Below are 19964 nucleotides of genomic sequence, written 5' to 3'. Positions count from 1 at the left end.
AAGAGTTTGCAGATTTTCTCTCAGATCTATTGGTCAATGTAGATAAAGCATTAATTGTTGGAGATTTTAACATACACGTAGATAATTCAAATGATGCGTTAGGGGCTGCGTTTATAGATTTATTAAATTCCTTTGGGGTCAAGCAAAACGTTACCGGACCAACTCATCGTCTTAATCACACACTCGATTTAATTATATCATATGGAACCGATCCAACCGATATAGATATCATTCCACAAAGTGATGATGTCACTGACCATTACTTGGTAACTTGCACATTACATACTGCTGTAATATGTCATGCTGCGCCGCGTTATCGACCAGGCAGAACAATCCTTCCATCCACCATAGATAATTTCTCAAATTGCTTATCTAATCTGTCTCAGCTGCTGCCTGAACCCAAACAAACAGATGAACTAGAAGAACTAACTAGCACTATGAGCACCATTCTCTCTAGAACATTGGATGTTGTTGCACCCATTAAATTAAAAAAGGTCAGAGAGAAAATTAAAGCACCATGGTACAATAGTACTACGCATGTTCTAAAGAGAGAAACCCGTAATTTAGAGCGTAAATGGAAACAAACTAATTTAGAGGTCTTTAGAATCGCGTGGAAAGACAGTATGTCACGTTATAAAAAGGCCCTAAAAGCGGCCAGGGCTGAGCATCTCTGCAAACTAATAGAAAATAACCAAAACAATCCTAGGTTTTTATTTAACACCGTGGCTAGACTAACAAATAAACAGACGTCACCCGAACAAAATATCCCGTTACAGTTTAGTAGTAATGATTTCATTAACTTCTTCACTGAGAAAATAGAAAACATCAGAACCACAATTGTAAACGTTCAGTCCTCAATCGCGCCTTATAATTCAACCTCAATTATCACCCCGCAAGAACAATTACAGTGCTTTACAACTATAGAACAAAAAGAGTTAAATAAACTTATCACTTCATCTAAAACAACAACATGTTTATTAGATCCTATACCAACTAAACTACTGAAAGAAGTGTTACCTGTAGTGGAAGAGCCTCTCCTCAATATTATTAACTCATCTTTATCTTTAGGTCATGTTCCAAGAACATTTAAACTGGCAGTTATAAAACCTCTCATTAAGAAACCACAATTAGATCATAATAATCTAGCAAATTATAGACCCATTTCAAATCTTCCATTTATGTCTAAAATACTAGAAAAAGTTGTGTCCGCTCAACTGGGCTCTTTCTTGCAAGAAAATGATATCTATGAAAAGTTTCAGTCAGGATTCAGGCCGCATCATAGCACTGAAACTGCGCTCGTTAAAATCACAAATGATTTACTTTTAGCTTCTGACCAAGGCTGTATCTCAGTACTAGTTTTACTTGATCTAAGTGCTGCGTTCGATACCATAGATCACACAATACTCTTAGATCGACTACAAAATTATACTGGTGTTCAAGGACAAGCATTAAGCTGGTTTAGATCATACTTATCTGACCGCTACCATTTTGTCTATTTAAATGGAGAAAAATCGATCATAACTCCAGTAAACTATGGAGTGCCGCAGGGATCTGTGTTAGGCCCTCTATTATTCTCAATATATATGATGCCACTTGGAAATATTATAAGGAAACATGGAATTAGTTTCCATTGTTATGCTGATGACACTCAAATATATATTTCATCACGGCCGGATGAAAACGCTAAATTATCCAAATTGACAGAGTGTGTTAAAGATATAAAAGATTGGATGACGCGTAATTTTCTTTTATTAAATCCAGACAAGACAGAGGTAATACTTATCGGTTCAAAAAACCGCCCACAGAACCTCTCACAATACAACTTTGACATCGTAGGATGTCCTGTTACTTTATCCTCTACAGTAAAAGACCTGGGTGTTATACTCGATTGTAACCTGTCTTTTGAAAATCATATTTCGTATGTTACAAAAACAGCCTTTTTCCACCTTAGAAACATTGCTAAGCTACGTAATATGCTATCAGTTTCTGATGCAGAAAAGTTAGTTCATGCATTCATGACCTCGAGACTAGATTACTGTAATGCTTTATTAGCCGGTTGTCCTGCATCCTCAATAAACAAGCTACAGTTAGTTCAAAATGCAGCTGCTAGAGTTCTTACTAGATCAAGAAAATATGATCATATAACACCGATTTTATCATCACTACATTGGCTACCTATAAAGTTCCGTATTAATTATAAGTTATTGCTACTGACTTATAAAGCCCTAAACGGCTTAGCTCCAGTCTATTTAACGGATCTTCTATCGCCCTATAATCCATCGCGCTCTTTAAGATCAATAAATTCGAGGCTTTTGGTCATACCTAGGATATCCAGATCAACCAAAGGAGGGAGAGCATTTTCACATTTGGCTCCGAAACTCTGGAATAGTCTTCCTGATACTGTTCGTTGCTCAGACTCGCTCTCCCAGTTTAAAACTAGATTAAAGACGCATCTTTTCAGCCAGGCATTCATATAATATTGTTAATCTTACAGTTCAAACTACAATCCGGCCTCTAGTTCATAAATGCCAGAGGAGAACTGGCCCCCGACTGAGCCTGGGTTCTCCCAAGGTTTTTTTTTTCTCCATTAGGTCACCTGATGGAGTTTTAGGACACCATTAGGTCACCTGATGGAGGTTTTTCGGTTCCTTGCCACTGTTGCCTTTGGCTTGCTCAGTTGGGGATATTTTGGGGATATTTAATTTTATTCTATCAATCAATAAATTCCACTAGAAACAAACCTTGTTGTATTATTTTATTTTAATTTAATACTGTGAAGCTGCTTTGATACAATCTGTATTGTGAAAAGCGCTATACAAATATACTTGATTTGATTTGATTGAACACTTGAAAAGAGTTCCAAATAGTAGGTTAGTTTATATTACATTGTTAATCAGCATCATAAACTAGTGATATTTGACTAAATTGGCCTCGAACAGAAAGGCTTGTAATAAGAGTCAATAGGTGTAACCGGTTACACCATTTGACATTTCAGTTTAAAATCAAATTTGACAGGCATTATCATGGACACCTATGTAATTGTGGCCTTGGTGGTAATATTTAAAATGTAATTTTTAAAGTTAATAATTTTTATAATAATGATGAACTATCAATGTATTCCCAGGGTCATACCATTTGACATATACTTATTGTATACCTGACCATACCCTAAAATTGTCAAATTATCTCACATTTTAAAGAGAGTTAATAACATTTGCATGCAGCAGTTAGTTTCACCGTGGGTCCGTCTCTGGGATATAATTTCCTGTCACATGGTCTTCTTACACAATATTAACAAAATGACTTCTTGAATGGTGGTAACACCACCTTGACACTTCAGGAATTTGACTTGACTCACATGATTCCCCAAATTAATATTCAGAACAATGGTGTTCCATTTACTTTTATTTACTGTTAAATAGTTCTAATGTAAGATTATGCCAAACTAGCTGATATGGTGTTTGACCATTTGCACTGCCTGCTTTAAAACCGACTTCCAGAGACTCAGGCAATTTCTTTGATGCGAGAGATCCGCGGTGAATCATACAGTGGGTCCACTTGGCTAAAGGGGCTGAATATGCTGGACACGAGTGACCAGACCGATAACCCTCCCTCACTGAACAGGCCCTGTCCTGCTTTTATCCCATGACATGCCTGCATCCCATATAAACCCATCCAGAAATTCAAACAATGCCTCGCCAGTTGTGTGCGCTGGAAGAATGTCCTCCTCAATATTGCCATTTTTGATATATCTGACATGTAAGCAACTGTGCCAGTCCTGCACCATCAGTTGTCTCATCAAGCTTCAGGGCACAGTACTGGCTTTTGCATGATGTTAGCTAGCAATCACTCCTTAACGTTGCTTGCCATGTCAGATATGCGGTGGCAAACGGTGTCGTTAGAAAGAGGGATGTCACTAATCTGTGCTGAGACATTCTCTCCAAACAGAACTTGACAGACATCTTTGGCAGCAGGTAAGATTAGCGCCTCTGCAATTGTGTGAGGTTTTCCTGATTTGGCAACTCGTTGCGAGACGTGGAAGGAGACCTGACAGCTTCTCGACACCTGTTAGACACTGATGTGTGTTTGCTGATGTTGCGTTTCTGTTGTGCAAGGCAAGATCTAAAAATCCTAAAACCCTAAAAATCTAAGGGTTTGTCTTTGAGTGTCAGGTGTTTGGTTTCTAAATGGCGCTTCAGCTTGCATGGCTTCATGCTATCATCTATAATACACAATGTGATGAATGTATCCATGTTTTCAGTGGCGTAACGAGCCAACACCGCGCCCTTATGCAGGATTATCAAGGCCCCCCTACTACAGCATGTGATGACGCAATGTCCACGAGTAGGCTACCATGAATATGACAGGATAGGATCATAGAGACACAGCATATAAGATGAGATGAGGGACAAAATCAGGAGTAGCCTACACGCACCACAACAACGGCGCACCATAACACATTGTTACTCACTGCATACACACATAGGCCTAGGTCCAAATACATACAAAAGAGGCTCACTCACATTATAGCGGCCTTTTCCAAGCTTTCCTCTGTGCAAAGTTGTCGATTAAATCCTTAAGATCCAGATGTCGCGCACGGGCATTCTCAATTGACAGTATGGAAAGTCCAGAGAGACGACTCTGTCCCATTGAGCTTCTGAGATAGCTTTTTATCAGTTTCAGTTTTGATAAAGAACGCTCTGCGGAGGCCACTGTCACTGGGATGGTCAGAAAAAGCATGAAAGCAGTGCAAACCTCCCCGAAACTCGCAGTGATGCAGCTGTCCTCAACGATCAGCATCTTCGTCAGCTGTTGCATTGTTTTCATTTGTGAGATACGGACTGTCAAGCATGCACGGAATGATAACAATTGCATTGGGAAATAAGTACTAATGTCATCTCTGTAAATCTCCACCAGCCTGTTTGCTTGCAAAAACAGTTCATCATCTTTTGCAGTGCAAAGGGTCTCGGGCAGTAGATCTTAGAAACTGTCAAGTGTTGATCGTAAACCGGTGAATCTCTGGGTCAACTGAGAGGTGACAATATCAAGGCAGGCATTAAACACATGGACGCGAAAGTAAGACTCAGCATCTGCTAAACGTCCATGTTGACACAGCTCATCAAAATGCGCTTTCACTTTTCTCAACCGAGTGTTCTCAAATGCCTTGCTCACTCCCCACCTCTCTGAAAGGCCCTTCGCTGTTTGTTTGGCATCTTCAAAATGTTCTCGGAGCGTGGTTAGGTCTGGACTGCTGTAGCCAGATCCATGTCTTGGGACTGTAGAAGTTTTGATATCACATTAGTTCGCTCCAGGATTTTGCTTTGGAGGACAACAAGACAAACAAATGAGAATTTCTCCATTGCCTGTTTCAACGATGCAGCCTCGTCTCGTTCATCTTTCTTTCTGCTTGTCAGTGAAAGTTTTGCCAATGCCTTCATCATATCATTGTACCGATATCTCAGAGCGGTTACTGCTTCGTAACGTGAGGACCATCTAGTCGGGCATAACTTTTTCAGTGTTATATTGGAGTCATTGTTTGTGTCGTCACTGTGTGTTTTATTTGAGAGCATTGCCCATCTCTTTATGCTATACACATAAATGCGCTCAACAATGTCAAAGAACTGTCTAACTTCTTGTATCTTCACCGCATCATTAAGGATGAGAATCAAATTGTGTGAGGCACAGTGTACATACACGGCAGTTCTTCAATCCTTGCTTGGACACCACTGTATATGCCGTGCATATCTGCGGCACCGCCGTACCCTTGCCATCTGCACTTGGAAAGGTCTAAGCCGTTGTCCTCCACAGACTCAACAATCTCCTAGTAAGCTCGCTGGCCGACCCTGTAGATACTCTATAACGTTTGGCATTTGAGTCTAGATACTCAGGAAAATGACCCATGTCAGTTGGATACTCATGCAGAGAGGATATATTAGCAGTGATGGGCTACCTCGTTCTCCTCGATGCTGTTGGATGACCCTGAGCCTGTTGGTGCCTCACTCCCTTCCTCCTCAACATCTTCACATTCTACATCGATGTTGCTTGATCCACTGGTGCTAGCATTAGCCAGGGAGCTGCTACTGCCAACGGTCGCTTCAGGTGCTTCACTCCCCTGATCCAGCTCAATCTCGATCTCCCCCTCCTGTGCTATCTTTTTAAAGAAGCTTCCTATTTTTGGTAATTTACTCAATTTCTCCAATTCCTCTTTTCGTTTTCCCTTTTGAAAGCCACTTTTGCGTTTGTAATTTGACGACGACTCCATATCGATATTGTCCGTCTCAAGTTAAACGTTTTTACTGTTTTGCACGCAATACGCATGTTCGGGGATTCCCCAGTCCCAATTCGAAACAAATTACACCAAATCCATCTTTGTTCGTTTCAAACATGCATTTAATGATGTTGTCATATTTATTCAAATTCGCGATAAAGTAAAATGCGATCAGACTAAAAGTAGTAAAATGCGATAGGGGGCCCCGGCTGTCAATCAATATCCTCCAGTCACGCGGGCCCGATTGGTCCGGGCCCGTAAGTACCCTGCTTACCAGAGGTGGACAGTAACAAAGTACATTTACTTGAGTACTGTACTTAAGTACACTTTTTGAGTATCTGTACTTTACTTGAGTATTATTTTTTCTGGAAACTTTTTACTTTAACTTCACTACATTTGAAAGATAAATATCGTACTTTTTACTCCACTACAATTCTGTCAAGGTCCTTGAGTAGAAAGTAACATCAGTCAGTGGATGATTTTGGTTGCAGGGGTTGCATTTTGGTTGGAAATGAAAGTCGGGTTGACGTCAGAACCCTGCATCTGATTGACATCAGAACCCGACGTCAGATTGACGTTGGATATTGTTTGAAAATAAAAGTCGGGTTGACGTCAGAACCCGACTGATGTTGGTTTCTGACGTCAACCCGATTTTAATTTTCAACCACAATATAACGTCTGTCCAACGTTGGAGATCAACGTCAATCTGACATTGGATTCTGACATAAACCTGATTTTCATTTTCAACGTTGGGTTTGGTTTTCTAAATGCGAATTTTGTCACTTTTTTGGAGCACCCTTGCTTTTAGATAACAGTAAGGCTAACATATTCATACTAAAAGCCAAAAAACTTTAAATAGGGCAATATTTGAGGGAACAGCCATTTGGGTGTCCGAAACCATTGTGGACGTTATTGAGTGCACTTATTCAATCTCACATTCAATCCCACTACTGGAACTGTGTTCTAGAAATAAATTTGATATTGATATGAGGTTAGATATGCAGGCATAGATTCAGAGGCATACGGTAGCCTACTTACATACAACAATGCAACAAAACAATGCATTGACATTTACTTTTTACTTGTGATACTTAAGTACTTTTAAAATCGAGTACTTCTGTACTTTTACTTAAGTAAAAATAGGTCTTTACAACTTTTACTTGTAACGGAGTAATATTTGACCAGTAGTATCTATACTTTCACTCAAGTAAGGAAGTTGTGTACTTCGTCCACCTCTGCTGCTTACCGACAGTTACGCCTGTGCATGTTTTACCAATATGGACTCGTACTTCGTACTGGACTTCGGCTGGAAGTCACTGACGTTCTGAAATGTGTCTGCAGTGTGAGCAAGTAATATAAGCGCATGACAAGAATAAAGGGTCAAATTAAATTGTTTGCATTAAATTGTTCAACAGAATGTTCTGCTCCTCTCAGTCAGACAGAGAGAGGGAAAGCAAGACCTCGCGCTTGCAGGACAGTACTGGCCACATCTGGAAAGTTGCTAAGGTTTGTCCAAAAACTCGCTAGATTTGTCGCTAGGCGCTTTATTGCATAAAAGTCGCTAAAGAGGTCTGAAAATTCACTAAGTTGGCAACACTGGTCTGCACTGACAGCTGGATAAAGGCAAGCTAAGCTCCGCCTCTCCCCAGCAAAAAGAAAGTGCAGAGGGAAAGGGAACGCTGGTTTTGATTTCTTCTGTTTTTTCTCGAAAACATTTTGCGCTCTTCCGATCTCTCTGAGAACCACTGCCCTGAGTAGTAAAGCTGATCTTTTGCCACACAAAAGACAATTGAGGGATTCACAGGCAACTCACTAAAGCCAACAGCAGCAGATGCTCAAGGAGAAACACATGAACCCACAGTACGAGAACCTATCAGAGAGATCATCTGTGTAAGACTCATTATTTTGTATTGTGGAATACATTTGTAATATCTGTTGTGCTTCTTCAAAGCAGCTAAAAAACAACTTAATCTTAATTTAACAACTTAACTTAAAGGGTATATTAATCCATGAGCATAACTGTATAAAGCCTGTAATGGTTAAAAAAAAGCATTAACCCAGCATAAGAAGACATACAATGATAGAAAAGGGTATTTAACTTAATTTTATTAAAATAATTGATTAACAGTATGTACTCTATACATAAAGAACACCTTCAAAATACTTGACATCACAAAACTGATCTCAAATTGCGTAAGACTAAGTCGCATCTTGAACACCACTCAATGGCAACTCAATACTGACTAAATTATGAAGCTCTTTCTGTGTATATAATATATAAACATCATCACTCTTTGAGCATTAGGGCAACATCTTTTCAGACACATAAAAATGAGGGATTGTAGCAAATTTCTTATTATCTAAAAGTCCCTGCATCCGTCCCAGGCTTGCCAACAGAAATCAGCCTTGGTTTCTGAGAGCGTCAGAGGTCTTCAAGCCACTGTCCTGCAAACACACCAGGAGAAGCGGCTGATCGAGCTCTTCAGGGTCACACCGGCCGTAGAGCGGAGGTCAAGGAAATAACCTGGGCAGGACAGCAGGGTTGATGACCTCTGAGTGACCTCTGACGTGTCTCGTCTCTGTGAAGGCCCTGTATTTCAGCGTGGGCTTCAGAAGGCCGGCAGCTTCATGGCGGCGAGTGTGCCGGAGCTGATGTCTTCGCTCTGGGACGCTCTGTGCAGAGAGGGCTCAGACGTGCTGCGGTTGATCTTGGGCAGCGAGTGTTGCAGAAGCTCAATGGAGGACAGAATCTGTGGACACAGACGACAGAAAGCCATCAAGAGTGTGTTATTTCCTGACACTGCCACAGCTCTCAGAAAAACTGTTCATCTACATGTTTCAGTTACCAACCAGAGTCAAGCATTCAGCACTGCTGTGAGACCAGCCAGGCTCGGGATGCGTGAAGTTAGGGATGATGTACATCCAGCCGGTGTTACCTCAGAATAAACCCGACGGGGTGATCAGGGTCAGGTCTTCATCGGGGGTTTATTCTGAGAGAACAACCGGCTGGATGTACATCATCCCGTTTATTACACGGCTACTTGCTAAGAGAGGCAAGGCCAAACCAGACGGACATTTAAGAGATACGGGTTACAGTCATTCCCCTGCATTATTTTTAGCTGTCAGTAACGATAACAACACAGCTTACAAGAATGTTTAATTCATTCATTCATTAGTTTTAACTAAAACGCAAGGATGTTTTATTAATCTGTCCCTTTGTTTTCAGTTCTATTGTTTAAGTTCAGTTGTGGCCACATTTAATTTATTTGTAGTTATATAATGGAAACAAATTATACCAATGTGCTCATGTTTTAACTAAAATAAAGGTAACAATTAAAGTGCTTGATGATTTCTTCATTCATGGAGAGATATATAGGCCTATTTTATTCTGCATGTCATGAACAATAGTTATCTGTCCTGTTAATAAAGCACAGATAAGTAATAACAGAGTAGGCTATGTGCGTGACCTGTTGAAAAACATGGAGTTTTATTAGAGCGAATTATTAAATGCAAGTTTTAAACAATTGTATTTGTGACGGCATATTGAATAATGTGGTGATAATGTTAGACTAACACTTTTAATGTTCCCATGCAAAACCACTTTTTGTAGCCTTGAGCAAATCATGAGCATAGGCTCACAGTCTTGATATTTACTATGTTGTAAATAATAAATTCAAATAATAAATTCAATAATAAATTCAAATAATTTGAATAAATTCAAATAATTTGAATAAATTCAAAAAAATTCAAAAATAAAAAAATTCAAATTCAAATAATAAATTCAAAAGTGCTATATTTGCACCTGTGAATATGAATAGTTTTAAAGTCCCCCTGTGGTGTAAATCCAGCTTTTAATGTTGTTTATGTGTCTATGTGGTGTTTTTAATATGCTTTAAGTCAAACCATGTGTAAATTCATAAGTCGACTCCATTGCTGAGTATTTTCTCCTTAAAACTGCAGTGAACCAAAGACAGTCTCAAAAACACGCTTTGAAATCGCTGGTGTTTCTGACGTCACAAACTACCTTGTAACCAATCAGATCAACGTGCCGGCGGCTTTAGCATATCATTAACTATAACTCTGAAGCAGGGGAGTCTCGAGATATTTTTCTCATTTGATATGAAAAATCATGTACATTTAGCAATATAGCGGGTGTGTGATGTATATTACGATGTTATGATGAACTATATGTCTTTCTCCACTGACGTTCTGAGTCGTTCAAAGCGTTTCTGATGATTGTTAGAAGCTTGTTTGACTCTGAGATGCGAACAGGAACATGGTTTGTGCAACATTAGCAACACATTATTAGCTGTTTGATAACGTATTCAAGCAAAAGGCTAATCATATTAATTACCGTTATGTGTCCGACTTTGTAAAGAGCGATACATACCATTCTGATACATCGACTAACTCGCTCTTTTCTTCTTCTTCTGAAACAGTGTCTGGTTCAAACATATATGGCTGAATTAAACCAGTATTTGTAAAGTTGAGCGAGTGAGCTTGTGTGATTGGGTGAAGGTGCAGCTAATTTGCATATTCATGTACATTAAGATGTGACAGGATCTGGCTGAAATGAAGCACTGTATATCAGCGAGAGCGCGACAACACTCGAGGAAAGAGTGTGTTTTTGTCTGGTTGGTAATGTATCTGCAGACCTTGTGTTTCGAGACACAAATACATTTCATGTAAAGAATTCATCAAGTGCATCATCGCAAGGAGAGAAAGAGGCTACTCTCTTGAAAAACTAAAACCAGCTATAATTAATCATTGTTTAGGTTAACGAGCATGTTAAAATGCTTTAAGGGGCATTTGTTGCGTACGGGTATGATCAGGGACACTTTTCAGCCCGGGAGTTTCAGGCCCAAGACCGGCCCACTTTTCCCATGGTGGAATTCCAAATTAGCACTTTTTCTAAATTGGATAAATGAAGCAACAGTTCAGCTCTTACTATTGTGTAGTTTATATTAATACCATGGGTTAACAAATAATGTAAAGGTTAAATAATAATTCACTTAGACTTTATAAGAAGCAATTGCGACTTTATTTCACACAATTCTGACTTTATATTTCGCAATTCTGACTTTATTTCTCGCAATTGCGACTTTATATCACACAATTCTGACTCTATATCTTGCAGTTCTGACTTTAAAAGCAATTGCGACTTTATTTCACGCAGTTCTGACTTTATACATCGCTGCCAACTCTACACATTCACTGTGAGACTCACGCAATTGACACTTTTCACACGCTCTCACGCCACACATCCATTTTCTCACGCACAGAAAAATCGTGAAGCAAAGAGGACACTGAGACCGACAGACTAGACAGAGCAGTTACTTATGATATAAAAAAAATCTCAGCTCTCAGATTCTGTCACTTTTATTACGAAATTCAAACAATAAATACCGTTTTGGCGTTTGTAAATGTGACGTGACAGATCCCTAGCGGCACGTGACCCGATCATCTCTAGCTAATAGTAGGCTCTAGCCAATAAACACGAATGAACAATGTTGAAAGATACAGTACAACTTACCGAAATGTATATTCATTATACATAATATCGATCAATCAGTGTTTTTCAACTGCGGAAAGGGTCAATAAAACAGCTGGAGAACAATTATGTCACATAACATTTACCTCAGAAAAGCCATTTGATGACCATAATACAGGCTATAGCACGTTAGTTGGCTAGAAAAAAAGAGCTATAGGGAGTATTTTGCTAAATATATGTAGCCTACTATATTACATATTTATTATATTTTTACTTATCATTAAATAAAGTTATTATAATAAAAACGCATTATATTTATTATTTATATATATATAATATTTTATTATAGTTATTTTTAACCTTAAATAATACTACCAGCTGATAGGGCTGTCTGTAGCCTATGTTTACAGCATTAGATTAGTTTGTTTTGTTTTTTTTCTTGAGAAAAATTAACGCCTATCTTGTGTACCTAATATTTATCCAAAATATTAAAGTCAATATTAAATCAAATCACAAGAATTGAATTGAAATCGTGAAATTTGTTTCAAGCAAGAATTAAAAAAACGTAGCTTACCAGAAATTGTACCATATAAACATTGTCACTAAACCTAATAAAATTCAGTTTAGTTACTAAAACGTTTTGACAATCACAATACATTTATTGTGATGCAAGATTTTTTTTTTTACATCCCCCCCCCGCTGCGTTGTCAGTATGCAGAACGTGTGTAGCCTATATGTAACTAACGTGACATTGAAATGTGAAAAAAAAAAAAAAAAAAGTAAAGCGGCCCACCGGGAATTCTCCCGATTACCCACTCCGGGCCTGGGTATGATCACTTAGCCCAGTTATCATTTGCTCATGGAAACAGAGGTGAACAAAGATGTGTTTATATTTGGTTTGCTAATGTATTTGCACTAGCAAGTTTCCAATGAAATACTTCTCATTGTGTGAAGGTGGGGGTGGTGGGGGCGTAAACCCAAATTAAAAATAAAATGAAAGGAAATCTCTGATCATCCTCCATAACATGGTCACAATTCACATCTCACACCTCTGTAAACACTTGCGTTACCAAGGAAACGACTGACACATTTGTGTGAGATTGGAGAGAGCTCTAATGTCAGTGGAAAACAAAAGCAGATCAGCGCCGGATGGGCCGGATCAGCGCCGGATCCTGTAATGTTTTGCTCAAACATCGTCACTATCGTCAAAGATGATTGAGAATTAACACAGTTTGGATCGGGCAAGATCTCTTGGCACAGATAAGAGCAGGATCGCAGCGATAACCCTTAAAGATCCCGTATTATGCCCCTTTTCACAAGATGTAAAATAAGTCTCTGATGTCCCCAGAGTGTGTGTGTGAAGTTTTAGCTCAAAATACCCAACAGATCATTTTTTACAGTACTGTTTTAGTGTGTGCCCTTTAAATGCAAATGAGCTGCTGCTGGACGACCCAGGGGGCGGAGCTTCATGAGCTCGCGCTCAGTCTCTCAGGACAATTTCAGCTCACGGAATGATGATAATATCAGAAACTCTCAGTAACGGTGTTCATTTCGAGTCGGACAATAATGCCTACAGAGTCAGAGTGCTGTATAGAGATGGAACAGGTATAGTTTAGTAGTTTAATTACGGTTATTATAACGTATTTGTCATCTGCTTGTATGTATCCATTTATTAATAGCCTACAAGTCTGCTGTCCGAATGATGATCAAACATATACTGATGAGTTTAATAAAGTTTATTGTACATCACACAAAAGATGAAGCGTCAGTTTTACTTCAGAAAATCACCGTAAGAGCTGAGTAAACACAGTAAGTTATAAGAAGTGCGCAAGTACATAAACGAATTTCGGTAGAGTTGAGGGAGCATTTCTGTGGGCGGAGGTTAGTCAAGAAACTGTTCTAGTGACGTCATTAAAGAAGGAAGTAGAGGGATGTAGTCCAAACGGGCCGTTCGATGTAGGCGACTTCTGTTAAATAAAATATCTCCCTTGGCATTGAACTTTGAGCTTTATAATTTTACAGATATTATTTATGCTCTAACAGCAACATTACACACTAACTAAAGTTTGAAACATGGGATCACGAAGAACGGGACCTTTAAATCAAAACTAGCCGGATATGGATATAATTCATACCCTGACTGGGCCCTTACCTGGATGACTTAAACAAGCATGTTGCCAATACATGGATTAGCCATAAGCAACAGACATGTTGCCAATGCTAGCAGAAAAGCGTTTCAGCTGATCATGTTGAATCTGCATCATTTGTTCTGATTGACTTGTTTAGCTTAACAAACCAGTGCACATGAAGAAAGATGCAATGATACAAGGCAACAACATTTAAAAGAAAAAGGAATGACAGACCATATTAGCCAAAGTAGAGTTCCGCCAAAATCTTTGTTCACTTTATTTTATTTCATTATTTTATCTTTGTTATTAAAAATAATAACAAAGATGCAAGTGAAATGGACAGTGCTTAAGTTTCAGCAACAGTAGGTGTATTTAACAGTAGCATTCACAAAAGAAATTGAATAAACAAATGTAAAAAACATACACTTCACTTATCTTACTGTATATCATAAAATATACATTGATTCTTATTAAAGCTACTGAAGTGATTCAGTCAAGAGCGGGAAGTGTCTTTTGTTGTTTGCTCAACATCGATGACACAAAGCGCCCGCAGGTTTATTAGGCTGCTGTCACTTTAAGACCGAACGCAAGGATCTAATACACACACACGCATCTGATGTCCACTAAACACATAAAGTGTTACCATATCTTCTGTGGAAGTCTCAGGACCCAAACATGTGCTACGATGTTCTACCTAACAGTGTTTCTGTACCTCGGCGAGCAGACATCACGTCATCAGCACAGTCCTTAAGGCTATGCAGAGTTAGACAGACACGGAGAGCTGCAAACTAACATGCCATGACGCACCGTCAGAGGAGTATAGACCAGCCATCAGGTTGGCCTTGATAAGTGTACGTTCTGTGAAAATAAGACCTGCATTTTAAACAAGTTCCCGAACTTGAAACTGATGTGTAATCTGTGAGCGGACCTGATTTCACAATTCCCACTGAGATTATGCTCCCTGAATTCACCATCTAATTGGCTCCTGAGCAACACGATTAAGTTGCTGATAATACTGAATAGACCTTATATAGGGATGCAGGGATAGGCATCATATTCCTATGGGTAGATGTGGATTAAAGCGGTGAAAGCTGCACACGTGTGTCGGCCACAGAAACAGCTGCGGTTCCAGCGGCGGCTAAAACAGGATTCTGGTTGGCTGCCATCTCTACTTGTTCTGATGTAATCTATACAGTGAGGAAAATAAGTATTTGAACACCCTGCTATTTTGCAAGTTCTCCCACTTGGAAATCATGGAGGGGTCTGAAATTGTCATCGTAGGTGCATGTCCACTGTGAGAGACATAATCTAAAAAAAAAATCCAGAAATCACAATGTATGATTATTTAACTATTTATTTGTATGATACAGCTGCAAATAAGTATTTGAACACCTGAGAAAATCAATGTTAATATTTGGTACAGTAGCCTTTGTTTGCAATTACAGAGGTCAAACGTTTCCTGTAGTTTTTCACCAGGTTTGCACACACTGCAGGAGGGATTTTGGCCCACTCCTCCACACAGATCTTCTCTAGATCAGTCAGGTTTCTGGGCTGTCGCTGAGAAACACGGAGATTGAGCTCCCTCCAAAGATTCTCTATTGGGTTTAGGTCTGGAGACTGGCTAGGCCACGCCAGAACCTTGATATGCTTCTTACAGAGCCACTCCTTGGTTATCCTGGCTGTGTGCTTCGGGTCATTGTCATGTTGGAAGACCCAGCCTCGACCCATCTTCAATGCTCTAACTGAGGGAGGGAGGTTGTTCCCCAAAATCTCGCAATACATGGCCCCGGTCATCCTCTCCTTAATACAGTGCAGTCGCCCTGTCCCATGTGCAGAAAAACACCCCCAAAGCATGATGCTACCACCCCCATGCTTCACAGTAGGGATGGTGTTCTTGGGATGGTACTCATCATTCTTCTTCCTCCAAACACGTTTAGTGGAATTATGACCAAAAAGTTCTATTTTGGTCTCATCTGACCACATGACTTTCTCCCATGACTCCTCTGGATCATCCAAATGGTCATTGGCAAACTTAAGACGGGCCTTGAGATGTGCTGGTTTAAGCAGGGGAACCTTCCGTGCCATGCATGATTTCAAACCATGACGTCTTAGTGTATTACCAACAGTAACCTTGGAAACGGTGGTCCCAGCTCTTTTCAGGTCATTGACCAGCTCCTCCCGTGTAGTTCTGGGCTGATTTCTCACCTTTCTTAGGATCATTGAGACCCCACGAGGTGAGATCTTGCATGGAGCCCCAGTCCGAGGGAGATTGACAGTCATGTTTAGCTTCTTCCATTTTCTAATGATTGCTCCAACAGTGGACCTTTTTTCACCAAGCTGCTTGCCAATTTCCCCGTAGCCCTTTCCAGCCTTGTGGAGGTGTACAATTTTGTCTCTAGTGTCTTTGGACAGCTCTTTGGTCTTGGCCATGTTAGTAGTTGGATTCTTACTGATTGTATGGGGTGGACAGGTGTCTTTATGCAGCTAACGACCTCAAACAGGTGCATCTAATTTAGGATAATAAATGGAGTGGAGGTGGACATTTTAAAGGCAGACTAACAGGTCTTTGAGGGTCAGAATTCTAGCTGATAGACAGGTGTTCAAATACTTATTTGCAGCTGTATCATACAAATAAATAGTTAAAAAATCATACATTGTGATTTCTGGATTTATTTTTTTTAGATTATGTCTCTCACAGTGGACATGCACCTACGATGACAATTTCAGACTCCTCCATGATTTCCAAGTGGGAGAACTTGCAAAATAGCAGGGTGTTCAAATACTTATTTTCCTCACTGTATATATATATATTAGGGCTGTCAATCGATTAAAAATTTTAATCGATTAATCGCATGATTGTCATGAGTTAACTCGTGATTAATCGCACATTTTTTTATTTGTTCTAAATGTACCTTAAATTAATACTTTTCAAGTTTGTAATACTCTAATCAACGTGGGCATGGATAAATATGGATGCTTTATGCAAATGTATGTTTATTATTGAAACCATAGTGAATATAGAGCATGAAGACGAGACATGTTTCAAAGGTCATAGATGTTTTTCAAAGAACTTGTTCATGTCTATTAGACACATGTAGAAAGAACAAAGAAATACCATGTTCCCATTACTTCTCTTTCTTTGCACTGAGCAATTAACACAAACATGTTTAGATTTTTGCATGACAGGGCAGCTCTTCTGAAAATGCTAAATGTACATTTATTATTTATTATTAGGCTACATTATAGTTTGTCTCTCTCTGTGCCCATTTTGATGAAGCTAAATTCTCAATAAAACTGTTTTCATTGGTATATTTTACTGTTTCTGTTGTCAAACAACGGAATGAATATGAAATGGTGACTGAAACGCGACCCATTAAGACATAACCAGCTCTCCCTTCCAAGATGTTAATCTGCACAATAATCCTGATAATCGAGCCGTCGTCTGATGAAATCAAATACACATAAGATAAACACAATATCTGTTTTGCGATTTCGGCTATACTTGCATGTAAAATTAGAGAAGCAACATCATATCTGTGTTTAACTGAATTAAAGCGCTGCTCCTCTCTCCAGCGCGAGACGCAGAGAGAGAGAGAGAGAGAGAGAGAGAGAGAGAGAGAGGCGCGCGCGTGTGCTGGGAGAGCAGTACCAGCGGTACCGGTAGATTCTCAGAAACTAAATAAGGTTTGGGCGCTTTGTTGAAGGGAAAAAATCGCTAAATGGGTCTGCAATGTCGCTAAGTTGGCAACACTGTGTATCTCCATTTCTCCAACTAGGTTTTGGGCCACGGGTCAAACAGAAAATACGCGCTGCGTTAATCGAGCGTTAAAAAAAATAGTGCCGTTAATATGATTTTGCGTTGACGCGTTATTAACGCGCTAACTTTGACAGCCCTAATATATATATATATATTTTTTTAATACTCATCTTGGTCATTCTTATATATGCCAACTTATACTGGAAAACAAGCAGCAACTCTATGTCGTCACTGATTTAGTGTATGTTTAGTTAGAGTTCAGCAAACACACCTGAGGGAAGAGAGGCCTCTCGTCCTTGGACTTCTTGATGCAGTCAGCCACCAGTCTCTTCATGGCTTTAGGACATCTCTTGTACAGCTTACTGAGGTCTGGGGACAGATAGCCCCGACCTACCATGAAAATGATCTGCATGAAACAGTAAATAGAGAGCTTGAAGCACAGGAAAACAGGAAAACACTGATTCAGCGATTCACTTCTGAAACACAACAGCACAGCATTACATGCACAGTATTTATTGCAGGACTTCATTAAATAATAGTTAAAGGGGTCTTATTATGCCCTTTTACGAAGTCTTGATTTTGTTTTTGGGGTGTACTAGAATATGTTTCTTGCTTGATTGGTCAAAAAACTAATTATTTTCACATATTTTACATTAGCACAGCTCCTCTCTCCTCAGTCTTTCTCGAATGCCCAGTGTGTTGGGATTGGTAGCGCTTAAGAGTGTGTTCGGGAAATGTCCCGCCCCTCCATAACCGCGAGCTCCAGTCAGGTGTAAATATTAATAATGCCGTCAATTTCAAACCATTCGAGCCGGTTTCAGACCCTGACAATGTTAACGCACAAGAGGACTGTGCAGAAAGGGTTTCAAGCACGGACTTCGCAAGCATGGATTTCACAGGACGTTTCAGAGTGGCGTGTTTTTTTGACAGATTATAGATACGATGTTATCCATCATTTAATCATATTTGTCGGAAAACTATGGTAATACAACAGTAATCGATCACAAAATAATGGATCATTTTCCTAAGGGGCGGTGAACCGTCTTACAAAAGCAAGAGCTTACAAAAGCTCCAGTAAACACTACATCAATACTGTGATGTTAGTTAGCAGGCTAGCGGAGGCAAAGCATTTCCCTTCTTTTACATCATAGCAACTACATAAAACTTATAGTTGGAACTGTTAAATAAAAACACAAGACATACTTTCAAGTTGTGATCCACAAATAACAGATTGTCTCGACAAAATGGGAACGGCTCCGTCTTTCAGGAGAAGCGTGCGTGCGTTTAGCCTGTCTGTCTACGGTTCTCTGTAACGTGCAGCGCACAGACACACGCTGAGGTTATAATGTTGAGGTTCTTCAGCCTTTGGACAAACTTTTTTTATTCCGTGGGTGGAGATTATTTAAATGATTATTTAAATTATTTAAATTTAAATTATGACTTCATAAGATCCGGAAAAAAACGTGTTGTAACCTTGCAGATCTTTTCTATGCTCAAATAGCAACATTACACACTAACTAAAGCTGGCCAAGTGAAAAAGCATAATAGGACCCCTTTAATTGTCTGTAATAAATTGAACTTTCTCATAATCTTAACACGATATTGATAAATCTCACAAAAATGGTCAAAAAGTCAAAAAACGTTCAGGTCACATTTAGATTTTAGAAATTTAGAAATTAGATTTTGCATAAAGACAAGTCTATATTTGAAATCATTGTGGATGCTTTTCACTGTGACATGATTTTTATGACAATTAAGCACACACACATTTATTAATACATAAAATGTACAGGTAAGTATACCTCGTGGCAGAATACAGTCTACTGATTAAAAAGAAAAAGTATCATTTTAATTACTGTAATGGGAACAAGGACTGTGGTAAACTGTTAAGAAAACACACACACACGCGCACGCACACACACACACACACACACACACACACACACACGCACACACACACACACACACACACAGGACAGGGGTTCGGGAGTGAGCCCAGTGCGTGCTCTTCAGTCTCTGGAGCCCTGATTAGTTTACATGTCTAAATTTATCCCAGAGGCTGAGCTGAACACGCCTGGGGTCAGACTGAGAGAGAGCCTGTGTGCATGTCCACAGACGCATGCACAGTCATGCTGGGCCAACCATTAGCTGCACAAGAGCTTCATGGTTATTGGTTACTGAAAGGCTTGTAAGTGCTGTTGCATATAAATGTAATATAGTCATTCTTTCATGACTGCCCTTTCAAATGAACTATTGAAAACAATGCAACATTAATAAAATGGGTAAACCATGTGCCTTGGCCAAGAAAAAAGCCAAGCG

The 19964-nt window shown here is 39.4% G+C and overlaps 1 protein-coding gene across 3 annotated transcripts in view; it reads right to left on the bottom strand.

Annotated features, from left to right (window-relative positions):
* Positions 1-8357: 8357 nt before the first annotated feature.
* raf1a (Raf-1 proto-oncogene, serine/threonine kinase a) overlaps positions 8358-19964 on the bottom strand; it is a 41824-nt gene continuing 30217 nt past the window's right edge. For all 3 annotated transcript variants that reach the window (XM_084099105.1, XM_084099104.1, XM_084099106.1), the window contains 2 exons: positions 17917-18051; positions 8358-9018 (listed from right to left, as the gene is read on the bottom strand). In XM_084099105.1, coding sequence (XP_083955231.1) covers positions 8878-9018; positions 17917-18051 — 276 coding nt within the window. In that variant the 3' untranslated portion in view covers positions 8358-8877. The remainder of the gene's footprint in view (positions 9019-17916; positions 18052-19964) is intronic.

Source organism: Abramis brama (genome assembly GCF_963993115.1).
Source record: "Abramis brama genome assembly, chromosome: 22".
Classification (NCBI taxonomy): Eukaryota; Metazoa; Chordata; class Actinopteri; order Cypriniformes; family Leuciscidae; genus Abramis; species Abramis brama.
Note: the sequence above shows the minus strand (reverse complement) of the source record. Positions and strands in the feature narration are given on the sequence as shown.